The sequence below is a fragment of the Hyperolius riggenbachi genome, chromosome 8, assembly GCF_040937935.1.
Source record: "Hyperolius riggenbachi isolate aHypRig1 chromosome 8, aHypRig1.pri, whole genome shotgun sequence".
Lineage (NCBI taxonomy): Eukaryota > Metazoa > Chordata > Amphibia > Anura > Hyperoliidae > Hyperolius > Hyperolius riggenbachi.
Genome location: NC_090653.1, coordinates 267289035 through 267301435, shown reverse-complemented (window position 1 = coordinate 267301435; position 12401 = coordinate 267289035). Strand labels below are relative to the sequence as shown.

General features: G+C 43.1%; 1 protein-coding gene across 1 annotated transcript in view; it reads left to right on the top strand.

Annotated features, from left to right (window-relative positions):
• The window catches only part of ARL13B (ADP ribosylation factor like GTPase 13B), a 49488-nt gene that overhangs the window by 23364 nt on the left and 13723 nt on the right, over positions 1-12401 (top strand). Inside the window, exons 4-7 of the mRNA XM_068248814.1 lie at positions 457-706; positions 7716-7821; positions 7916-8118; positions 10817-10928. Coding sequence (XP_068104915.1) covers positions 457-706; positions 7716-7821; positions 7916-8118; positions 10817-10928 — 671 coding nt within the window. The remainder of the gene's footprint in view (positions 1-456; positions 707-7715; positions 7822-7915; positions 8119-10816; positions 10929-12401) is intronic.

Below are 12401 nucleotides of genomic sequence, written 5' to 3'. Positions count from 1 at the left end.
GGAGCAGTGGCCATCAGGACAGCTCCCCATACATGCCTGCTCCCCCCGTTTCTCCTATGGGTTTCAGCTCTGGTATCCTTTAAGCCCTAGTTCAGAGCTAAGGTTCATAAGTGCATTTTGTTAGGAATTAATTAATTGAAAAATTGAAAGTAACTGCTAAAGTTGTGTGCTGCAGGCTGCTAACTAACCCATTTTCCCTATAGACTTGGAGCCATGCCCTCTTTGAGTAACATGGGATCTGCAGTGAAGTAGGCCTTGGGGCTGGGGTATCGACACCTCTTCCTACTGAAGTCACGCCTCCCTGCTAGAAACCAACAGTTATGATAGGCTGTCATTCATTAGAAGGGCGTGGTTAGGGAGTAGAGGTCCATAACCCTGAATGTGGGGTTACAGATGTGCTCTGCCTCTTATGACTGAAGCTTAATGTGTATCCCTACTTTATATCGCCTGTGACAGAATCTCCTCAGGATGTGGCCCCCACAGTGGGATTCTCCAAGGCAGACATCAAGCAGGGGAAGTTTGACATCACCATATTTGACTTGGGCGGTGGGAAGCAAATCCGGGGGATCTGGAAGAATTACTATGCCGAATCCTACGGCGTCGTGTTTGTCATCGACTCCAGTGATGTGGAGAGGATGGAGGAAACCAAAGAGACGGTGTGCGAAGTTCTTCGGCATCCCAGGATTTCCGGGAAACCCGTGCTGGTGTAAGCTTCAATGTTTATGTGGGGGGAGGGGCAAATGGTTTTACACGGTGACTTCATCTAACACTTGGGATCTCATGAGTTAAAGCACACCTTAAGTGAGAGTGATATGGAGGCTGACATTTATTCCCTTTTAACCACTTCACAATCCTGGGTTTTTACCTCTTAAAGTGGATCCGAGGTGAACTTTTTCTCATTGCGTAATTGTGTTCCTTTCCTATTGTTTATAGGGCATTCCTCAAGCCAAATACTTTTTTGTTTTTGTTTTAATCCTCTAATTCCCTATAAACTAAATAAACCACGCCCACAGGTTTTCAGAGAGCCTTGGCAGTAGCAAGGGCTCATGGGAGCTCAGTCTGGGCAGGAGGAGGAGGTGTTACTAGCCATTGATTTCAGATGGAGGAGGGGGGATTAGGTTTTGTTCACAGGCTTGGTTATCAAGATACAGATAAGCCTGCCTCTGTGTCATGTTTACAAACAACATGGCTGCCGCCATTGTATTACAGAAAGAAATAATCATTTTCTATTAAAGCTGTTTGCAGCTATATTTGCTGTGTAAACTATCTAAACTTTAGATAAGATATATAGACAAGTTACTTGTTATAGTTAGTTTTTCATCTCGGATCCGCTTTAAAGAGAACCTGTACTGAAAAAAGGGCCCCTGGGGGTACTTACCTCGGGAGGGGAAACCTGTGGATTCTATTGAGGCTTCCCCGTCCTCCTCAGTCCCACGGTGGTCTCTCTAGGCCCCTCCAAAGGCTCAGCCGACAAATTGTCAGGCTGTGGTGCAGTAGCACCTGCAATATCTACCTTCCCCAGCACAGGCACAGTAGCGGCTCTCGGCTCTGATCAGGCGGAAATAGCCGATCTCAGTCAGGTCCGCTCTACTGCGCAGGCAACTTGCGCCAGCGCAGTAGAGCGGACCTGACTGGGATGCTTGCGCTGGAGTGAGCTGTGGAAGGTAAATATTTACATGGCTGCGGTTTGGAGTGGCCTAGAGCAGTGTTTCCCAACCGCTGTTCCGCGGCACACTAGTGTGCCGCGGAACGTTGCCTGGTGTGCCGTGGTCTTATCCCCCCTCCCGCCCGTCCCTGCGGCCGCCGCTGTTATTACCTTAGCAGCGGCCGCTCTCCCCTCTCCAGACCATGTATATGCTAGCAGCGTATCTCCGGCTGCTCTGTGTGATGCACTGATGTGGAAGGAGGCAGGGCTCGGTTACCATAGTAACGGCGATACATATCGCCGTTACAGGAAGCCGCTGCCCTCCTTTCTTCCGCATCAGTGCATCACACAGAGCAGCCGGAGATACGCTGCTTGAATATACACGCGCCGGAGAGGGGAGAGCGGCCGCTGTTAACAAGGTAATAACAGCGGCGGCCGCGGGGACGGGCGGGAGGGCACTCAACTGGCTATACTGGGGCACTATTCTGGGGTACTATACTGGCTATCCTGGGGCACTAAACTGGCTATACTGGGGCACTATTCTAGCTATACTGGGGCACTATTCTGGCTATACTGGGGCACTAAACTGGCTATACTGGGGCACTATTCTGGGGCACTATACTAGCTATACTGGGGCACAATACTGGCTATACTGGGGGGGCTATACTGGGGCACTATACTGGCTATACTGGGGCACTATACTGGCTATACTGGGGCACTATACTGGGGCACTAAACTGGCTATACTGGGGCACTATTCTGGGGCACTATACTAGCTATACTGGGGCACTATACTAGCTATACTGGGGCACAATACTGGCTATACTGGGGGGCTATACTGGGGTACTATACTGGCTATACTGGGGCACTATACTGGCTATACTGGGGCACTATACTGGGGCACTATACTGGCTATACTGGGGCACTATACTGGGGCACTAAACTGGCTATACTGGGGCACTATTCTGGGGCACTATACTAGCTATACTGGGGCACAATACTGGCTATACTGGGGGGCTATACTGGGGTACTATACTGGCTATACTGGGGCACTATACTGGCTATACTGGGGCACTATACTGAGGCAACTAAACTCCCTACACTGGGGCAACTATGCCAGCTATGCAGCCGCACCCCAGCCCCCCCCCCCCCATAGCGGCACTGTCCACTAGGTCGCGCAAACAACCGGGGGCCGCATCGCCCCCACCGCGCGCGTGCGCCGTTCCCCGGGGAAAAATTTGGTCAGACAGTGTTCCCCGGGCCGGAAAAGGTTGGGAAACACTGGCCTAGAGAGACCACCGTGGGACGGAGGAGGACGGGGGAAGCCTCAATCTGATCCAGAGGCTTCCCCCTCCTGAGGTAAGTACCCCCCACGGGTCCTTTTTTTTCAGTACAGGTTTTCTTTAAGATTCTTGGCAATTTTGGAATTTCAACTGTCACTATTGATAAAGCAATAACTTTTTATTACTTATGCCATCAAGGTGATCCATATATTGTTTTGTTTTTTTCGGAACAATCTAGGTTTAGGTAATATTTTTTTCCAATAATTTGTTTAATTTTATAGGCATTTTACAGGCAGAAAATAGGCGGAAATGCAAAAATACACATTTTTTTTATTTTTTTAACCTTTCTAATTTTCACATGACAAGTGCCACAATTATAAAACAACTCAAAATATATTGTTTGGCTTGTCCCAATTAAAATAATAACATACATGCTATACAAATCTGTGCACAAAACCTGTCCAACCTACATTTCCGATCTTACTCAGAGGTACACACCTAGCCGCTCACTCCGCTCTTCCAATGAACTTCGCCTAACCGCCCCCCACATCACCCAGTCCCATGCACGCCTCCAGGACTTCTCAAGAGCTGCTCCAACACTATGGAACTCCCTACCTCCACCCATTAGGGCAGCCCCCTCCTTCAACATCTTCAAGAAAGCCCTCAAAACTCACCTTTTCACTCTGGCCTACTACCCCTCAGAAGTGCTCTAAACCCACAGCTGAACTCGGGTCCCCTACCTCTCGTGTCCCTACCTCTCCCTCTAGATTGTAAGCCTGTGGGCAGGGTCCTCCTCCTTTTGTGTCCTACCTGATCATGCACCTCCATTACTGTGCACCCATGCTATGCATCTGAGTGAACCTAACTTGCCTAATCTCCATGCTCCATTCAGTGACTGACTAAGCATTACCTTGTACTCATACTGTGCTGCATGATCTGGTCTTTCTTGTATTCTTGTATTGTCATTTTGCTGTATGTCACCCCTAAATATTATATGTATCCCTATTTATTGTCCAGTGCTGCGTAATATGTTGGCACTTTATAAATACAATAAATAAATAAAATAAATATTTCATAACGAGATGAGCATCTGATCACTACGGGCGGCAGCCATTACAGGCTTCCATAAATTTTATGGCCAAGTATAGGTGACACAAGGGGTTAAAAAACTTAAAGAGAACCAGAGACGAAGCACCCTCATGTATTTTATTACATTTATCAGTGGGAACATGACAGTAAACAGCTACCCTGCTTTTAGTTTCATTGTTATCTGCTTAATTAGTCTATAAGCAACTGTGATAAGAATCCACCTGGAATCATAGCTGAGTCACTTTTCTGTGGAGTCTTTTCAAGCCCAAGCCTTCCCCCTCCTGGCTCAAATTTCATGCTTTACATACTGAGAGCTGTGATGACATGGGAGCTGCTGCAGGAAAAATCTCTGTCTAGCAGACAGTGTGGCTGTGTGATCTGTGTGCTCTGTCTGTGCAGCCTGTCATTATTATCTACTGTATGCAGTTTCATTACTATGAGAGACACTTCCTACAGGCAGCCACACAGTATTCCAGAATATGAAGTTGAAAGCACACAGATGAAAGCCTACAGCAGCCCTGCTTGTCTATAGTCTCATATAGCTTAGACAGCACATCCAGAACACCTCATAACCTGGAACAGAAGGAATATGAGCTGGCGGCCATATTGGATATTTCCTGGAGCAATAATGGATAAAAAGCACTCAAAAAGGCACACCAGAGTGGCAAAATTATCGGGTAGAGCATTTATTCTTTACAAGCTATCAACTGATATGTTTATTTTGTGTGAATCGTTCATCTCTGGTTCCCTTTAACCACAGTGGGAAAAAACACTTTATTATTTAATATGACATTGTCACTTTAAACTTCTATTTTTTTATTTTCAATAAATGATTTCTGCTATAGAGCAATCATTCATTTTGAAACCGGCACGGCAGGGGTGCAGGAGCGCATGGCAGCCAATACTTTTAGCCATAGACCCTGTACAAGCATGCAGATCAGGTGTTTCTGACTCAAGTCTGAATGGATTAGCTGCATGCTTGTTTTTGGTGTGATTCAGAAGCTACTGCAACCAAAGTGATCAGGAGGGCTCCCGCTGCCCGCCGCTAGCCCCCCGATCAGTGAATGGGAATATAATTCGCATTCACAGATCTAACTTCCCCGCAGAAATACCGACGCTTTCTCTCCAGAGAGCGTAGTATTTCTGCCCCCAGGAAACTTCTCCCCAGCATTTTAGTTCCTGGATGCGAGATCGTTCGCATCCAGGACTTTTTTCACTGTGGCCATCTTGTGGCCAAATAGTAAACTGCATCAACATACATTTTTAATAAAAAAAAAAAATTATTTTACATTTAAAATTAGCAGTTTCCCTCCCACACCAAAAATTACCCACATACACTTTTTTTTATTAAAAAATAAAATAAAAAATACAATTAAAAAACAACATAAATAGTTACCCAAGGGTCTGAACTTTTTAAATATGCATGTCAAGAGAATATGTTATTATATTATTTAAAATTATAAGCTTATAAATAGTGATGGACGCAAATTAAAAAAATGCACCTTTATTTCTAAATTAAATATCGGCACCATAAATTGTGATAGGGACATCGTTTAAACGGCGTAATAACCGGGACAGATGGGCAAATAAAATACATGAGTTTTAATTACGGTAGCGTATATTAATTTCAAACTATAATGGCCAAAAACTGAGAAATAATTAATTTTCTTCATTTCTTTCTTAATCTTCCTGTTAAAATAGATTTAGAAAAAAATAATTCTTAGCAAAATGTACTACCCAAAGAAAGCCTAATTAGTGGCGGAAAAAACAAGCTATAGATCAATTCATTGTGATAAGTAGCAATAAAGTTATAGGCGAATGAATGGGAGGTGAACGTTGCTCGGATGCATGAGATTTTCGGACTGCGGTGCTAAGGGCACCGCGATAAATATCATTAACAACATTAGAACATTATAGTTTTTGAAGTTTGTTATCATTTTAGAAGCTTGCAACGTTATAGCTTTTGTCATATTTTGTTTATATGTACAGATTTTACGTTATCAAAGATATTATCGTTACTATGTGTAAAAGGGTGTTTCTGCAAAGGGAGTGGTTAAAGTCAGGCACCACCCAGGCGGCGGTTAAATTTAGGCAACACCGGGGGGGTGGTTAGGGTTAGGCAACACCGGGGGGAGGAGGGGGGGTTGGTTAGGCTTAGGCACCACCGGGGGGTGGGAAGGGTTAGGCTCCACCCGGGAGGCGGTTAGTTTTAGGTGGTTAGGGTTAGGCACCACCAGGGGAGGGTTCTGTGTGAGAGTAGGTTTGGGTTAAGCTGAATTGTTGAATTACATAGCGATATTTAGCCTCCCTGACGTTATGATTATTTCCAGATTTAGGGTCTAAAAGCCGTGCAATTTTTTCATAAGCTTTTAGACCCTAAAAACAAGAAGAAAAACACACTACAGAGAAGTCTGCAGCCGTCCCGAGCCTGACTCAGGATTACCGCTAAGGAGGTTAAACGTTAATATCTTTTCGTTATTATTTCTCGTCTGTTTTTACAACGGTATTTATTGTTAACAAAGCTTGATAACTATGTTTATCGTTATCAGATTTCGTTAATAACCGTCGCCATTTCGTTATCAAGTTGGGCCCTTTTTTCACAGCATCCTTTTTTCATGCACGCATAAAACCACTACCAGGTGACGTGAATAACACATCGTCTCATCACAATGCCCCCTGTCAAGAGATGGGAAACAATAGGCAGCAAGTTAACAGTTAATTCTTGTGGGTGAAAAAGTGTAAGAATCTGAGCAACTTTGACAGCCAAATTGTGATGGCTGTGACAGACATTTTTCTTATTCGATAGACACAGTCTACCATTATTAAAGGGTTACTAAAGTCAAAATAAAAAATCTGATTAACTTACCTAGGGCTTACCTTGCAGCACTTACACGTGTTTATCTCATCATGCGACATATCACCTCGAGTACACTTTAAAGTCGTAAATCAAATACTTATCTGAATCCTATAGAGCCTGGGGTGTCAAATTCAAATAGAGAGCCGAAATTAAAAACAAAGACAAAGTTGAGGGCCAACAGTCATATTTATAAAGAAATGGTTAAAATTAAGAACTTTTTTTTAAACTTTGCAATGTAAAACTTTTGCTTTCATAGTCTAACACAGAGGTGGGCAAACTTTTTGACTTGTGGGCCACAAAGCAATCTTAAATTTGTTTCCTCCAAAATACACATAATGCAGCAGCATTTCCACCCAAGCTACACATAATGCGGCAGCATTTCCATCCAAAATACATATGAGGCATCATTTCCACCCGAAATACACATAATGCGGCAGCATTTCTACCCAAAATACACAAAATGCGACATTGTTTCCACCCAAAATATGCATAATGTGGCATTGTTCCACCCAAAACACATAATTGGCAGCAATTCCCCCCAAAAATATATATAAGGCATCCCCCCAACACATTTATGCAGCATTTCCCCCCTAAAATTGGAGACAGAGTTTGCCATTAATGTTGCCCATCCCTTTGGGGCCCTTTTCCACTGGCCGCGCTTTGATCTGAAAATCGGATTGCACGCAATCAAAAATTGCAAGGGTACTTTATCAATGTAATCATGTTGCCCTTTTTCCTCTGATGCCATTTCATTTTTGCTCAAATGCAAAAGCGTCTGCTACATCTCTCTCATCTGCGACACTGATGTCCATTTGTTAAAGTTTTTCTTTTGATTCGTACAGCTTGGCCAATAAGCAAGACCAGGAAGGTGCGATGGCAGAAGCGGATATCATCGAATACCTTTCGTTAGAGAAACTGGTCAATGAACACAAGTGTTTGTGTCAGATTGTGAGTACTGTCTGTCTGTCATCAGTGTGTTGGGCTGTGTGAGGCCTTATTGACCTACCCAGCCAAACATCCTAATCGTCGTACCTCTTCACAGGAGCCGTGTTCAGCCGCACTGGGTTACGGGAAGAAAATCGACTCGCACATCCGGAAAGGGCTGAACTGGTTACTGGGAGTCATCGCTAAGGACTTTGAGGCGTTACACGAACGTATTCAGAAGGAGACTTCAGAACAGAAAGCACAGGAGGAGCAGGAGAAGCAAAAAATAGCTGAGCGGGTGAAAAGGCTCCGCGAAGAGAGGTAAATAACGCAAAAAGTGCTGGCCTGCAAAACCCCCACGACCACCCAAGCCAAGCACAATAGTCTAATATCTCTGTAACCCCTGCAGCCAATCACAGTGCTCATGTCCTAATCCCGCCATAGAAATCTGTAAGGATGCTACGTGACGTGTAATTGGCATTGCATAGGAATAACATTTATAGTTCATGCCTCTTAATATTTTTCCTCTCCTTTAGTTTTAATATTCTTCAGACCTTCTCTAGTCATCTGTCCAATTCATGCTTTCTAAATGTATCAGAAAGATAACTAGACACACAGATTAAAGAGGCACTGTAGTGACATATAGTAGAATGCAGTAAACTATTCAGAATATATTTTGCTGCAATTTTCTGGGTATCAGCACCAGGAAAACACACACATTATGTTGCTGTATATTGGAATGTAAGTCACACCATCCCAGTGATGCGGAATTCTCCTCCCAGAGCATTCTGTGAGACCAGGTATATTTTGTACTGGCTTTAGAACTCTGGGTAAACATTCCGTAGAGATCACCTTGACATGACTAAATATGTCGCCACCTGTGATAAATTGCAAAATGTAAATTGGGGTGAAGAAAGATTTTACAGTGAGCAAACACTGACTAAATAATTTATATATTAATATTGTAAAAACAAAAAAAGCAATTTTATTACAGTAATTGTGCTATGTTCACTACAGTTCCGCTTTAATTAATTAACTACTCCAAAAGTGAACTACAACTACAAAACTAAAATAACTTTGGAAACTTTTGAAAGTTTGTTAGTTTTGCATGTGTGATAAGGGGTTTGAACCTTTTGAAGTTTTATTGCTCTCCTGTGTCCCCATCTGTGAGAATTTCTATCATTTCCTGTCCTGATAAGAATTTGGGAAACCGCTCCTCTCCAAGGCTGCCAGAAACAGCAAAAATGTGATAAAAATTGTGTATAGGGGAGGAGTTAGATTTCCTGTTTTAGTCTTATTGCTTTTCCTCATTGCTGTCTCCAGGACTACTGGTCTTCCTGTTAAAGAGTAACTGTCAGGCTGCAGAAGCTAATTTAAACCTCTATTCTCCTGTGTTAAACAGTTTAGAAGGAAGCTCAAAAGCCATTAGTGAAGATAAACATTTCAGTTACCTTTGATGTGTGCTTATCTTAAAGTCTGTTATAGACCCATAAAGACGCAAGCCGCAGCTAAACTGCAAAGCATTCTGGGGCCCTCCCCTCGGCTGCTAATGAGACGGTACAGAAGCTTCTAATCAGTCTAGCGCACGAAGCACTGATAAATCTCGGGCAGACTACACTGCAGGAGTCAGCTATTGTTCCTAGCCACATGGCTCATTAATATTCACTGCACACCGTGTTGTTCAAGAACGAGCTTATCTGTGATCAGAAGCAGGCAGGACATGACGACACATTTGGCTTCACAAACATGGAGCCTGCCATGAGCTGTCAGGAGCATCTATCTCTGCATATACTATATACAAAATCTGTGAAATCCAAACGTGGACAGTGAAATGCATATGTAATGTAAGTACAGCCAATCTTTAGCTACTGATATATGTGTTTATTTTCTCTGAGACCCTATACCTAACAGCTCCTCTTTAAAGTCACAAAGCGGTATGGGAGTCGCAAGGACAGGAAGTGCAGGTTAATCTCTCTAGTATGGAAAGAGACGTCAATAAAACCACCTACAAGTGTCTAACCTCCATTACACATTATTCAGAACATAAATAACAAATAGTGTTGGAATGGGACTTTAAAGCCCTAGTTTAGGCTTATGACTATTTTTGTGTATTGCACATCAACCAGGTGCTTTATACATTTTTTTTTTTATCTGACTGGCTGTTTGGGATTGTAGCTCTGATTTCCTGTGCAAGTGTCAGATCCTGCTTGGTTAAATTGAACTGTAGTCTATGAGGCGTCCAAACCTTCCACCATCCCACTATCACCCACAGTAAATGGTCATAGAGGAAAGGGGAGGCGACACCTGATACTAATAATTCTGACTTTGGAATCTGGCCTGTCAAATAAACTTCCTGACAATTTTGATTTCCAATTTCAAGCGGCATTTAGTTTGCATTAACCCTTTAGCAGCCAATTTATTTAGAGATTTGCAAGTGCTCCAGGCCAGTTTATTTTAGCACTTTATTTCTTATTTGTTACATTTCCCTGCTTCTAATTAGTACTGTTGTAATGTGTATTTATGGCCACTTGCCACTAGGGTGCAGTGTGAGGCAATAACAGAGGACTTCTGCTTTCTATATTTTCTGCTAGTAGAGAGAGATCAAAGCATTCCAAGAATTTACAGCACGAGTTCTGCTGGCTGAGCTCAAAAGTAGTGCACTCATCTCAAAAGAAATAACTCTATTGAAGCTGCTAATGGGTCAATTTTAAATGCAAGCCTGAATTATTAGTATTTCATTGTCCATCTGTGACCCCATCCACCTCCTCTCTGTGTTCTGCAGGAGGAAGCAGAGGGAGGTGGAGGATGGGGTTAGGTGATGTCTCTGTGCAAAGGAAAAAACTCCCTCTTTCCTGAAAGCCATATATCTTGCGCATGGATTATTGGGTCATGTGACCAGCTGCATCAAATATGGAAATAGCAAGAGTAATGGCATAGTTCCCTATTCAGTTTTGCTGATGATGAACAATGTGAGAGGGTGAAGTTGCACTTTAAATGTAATCAATGTTGTCCCTTCCAGAGAAGAGAGAGATCGGGAGGAAGCAGAGCGAGAAGGACGGACGCTGGTAGATGAAGATACATCTGTGCCCATCGCCAATCCCTTCCAGCCCATCACTTCTGTTATCCAGGAGGTATTGTCATTACATGTGTTTTACAGCTTGTGTGCAGGTGGCGGTGGTAAGACACACAGAGGTGAATAACACCCGCCAATCACCCCCTGACATCTAGGCACATAAAGCATGCTGTGTATCTTTGCGTATATTTAGTGTAGCTGCCAGTGATGTTGCTGATAGAATACCGGTAATTTTCTATTACCGATTTGGACTAGTTGCTTCCCTATCTCCCAACACTCACCCCTGTCCTCACAAAGAATACTGTTGTCTATGTGCCTAATACTAAAGGTGGCCATACATAAGATGATGACTCCCAGATGGACCACCAGATAGGTCCCTCTCTGATCACTCTGGCTCAGTCATGATTCTTTCTTGCACTGCAGTCTGGCTCAATCGTGATTCTTTCTTGCACTGCAGTCTGACTCAATCGTGATTCTTTCTTGCACTGCAGTCTGACTCAATCATGATTCTTTCTTGCACTGCAGTCTGACTCAATCATGATTCTTTCTTGCACTGCAGTCTGACTCAATCATGATTCTCTCTTGCACTGCAGTCTGACTCAATCATGATTCTTTCTTGCACTGCAGTCTGACTCAATCATGATTCTTTCTTGCACTGCAGTCTGGCTCAATCATGATTCTTTCTTGCACTGCAGTCTGGCTCAATCATGATTCTTTCTTGCACTGCAGTCTGACTCAATCATGATTCTTTCTTGCACTGCAGTCTGACTTAATCATGATTCTTGCACTGCAGTCTGACTCAATCATGATTCTTGCACTGCATTCTGACTCAATCATGATTCTTGCACTGCAGTCTGACTCAATCATGATTCTTTCTTGCATTGCAGTCTGACTTAATAATGATTATTTCTTGCACTGTAGTTTGAAACAATCATGATTCTTTCTTCACTGCAGTCTGGCTCAATGATGATATTTTACTTGCACTGCAGTCTGTCTCAATCATGATTCTTTCTTCCACTTTAGTCTGGCTCAATCATGTTTTTTTTCTTGCACTGCAGTCTGGCTCAATCATCATTCTTTCTTGCATTGCAGTCGGACTCAATCATGATTCTTTCTTGCACTGTAGTCTGGCTCAATTATGATTCTTTCTTGCACTGCAGTCGGACTCAATCATGATTCTTTCTTGCACTGTAGTCTGGCTCAATTATGATTCTTTCTTGCATTGCAGTCTGACTCAATCATGATTCTTTCTTCCACTTTAGTCTGGCTCAATCATGTTTTTTTTCTTGCACTGCAGTCTGGCTCAATCATGATTCTTTCTTGCACTACAGTCGGACTCAATCATGATTCTTTCTTGCACTGTAGTCTGGCTCAATTATGATTCTTTCTTGCATTGCAGTCTGACTCAATCATGATTCTTGCACTGCAGTCTGACTCAATCGTGATTCTTTATTGCACTGCAGTCTGGCTCAATCATGATTCTTTCTTGCATTGCAGTCGGACTCAATCATGATTCTTTCTTGCACTGTAG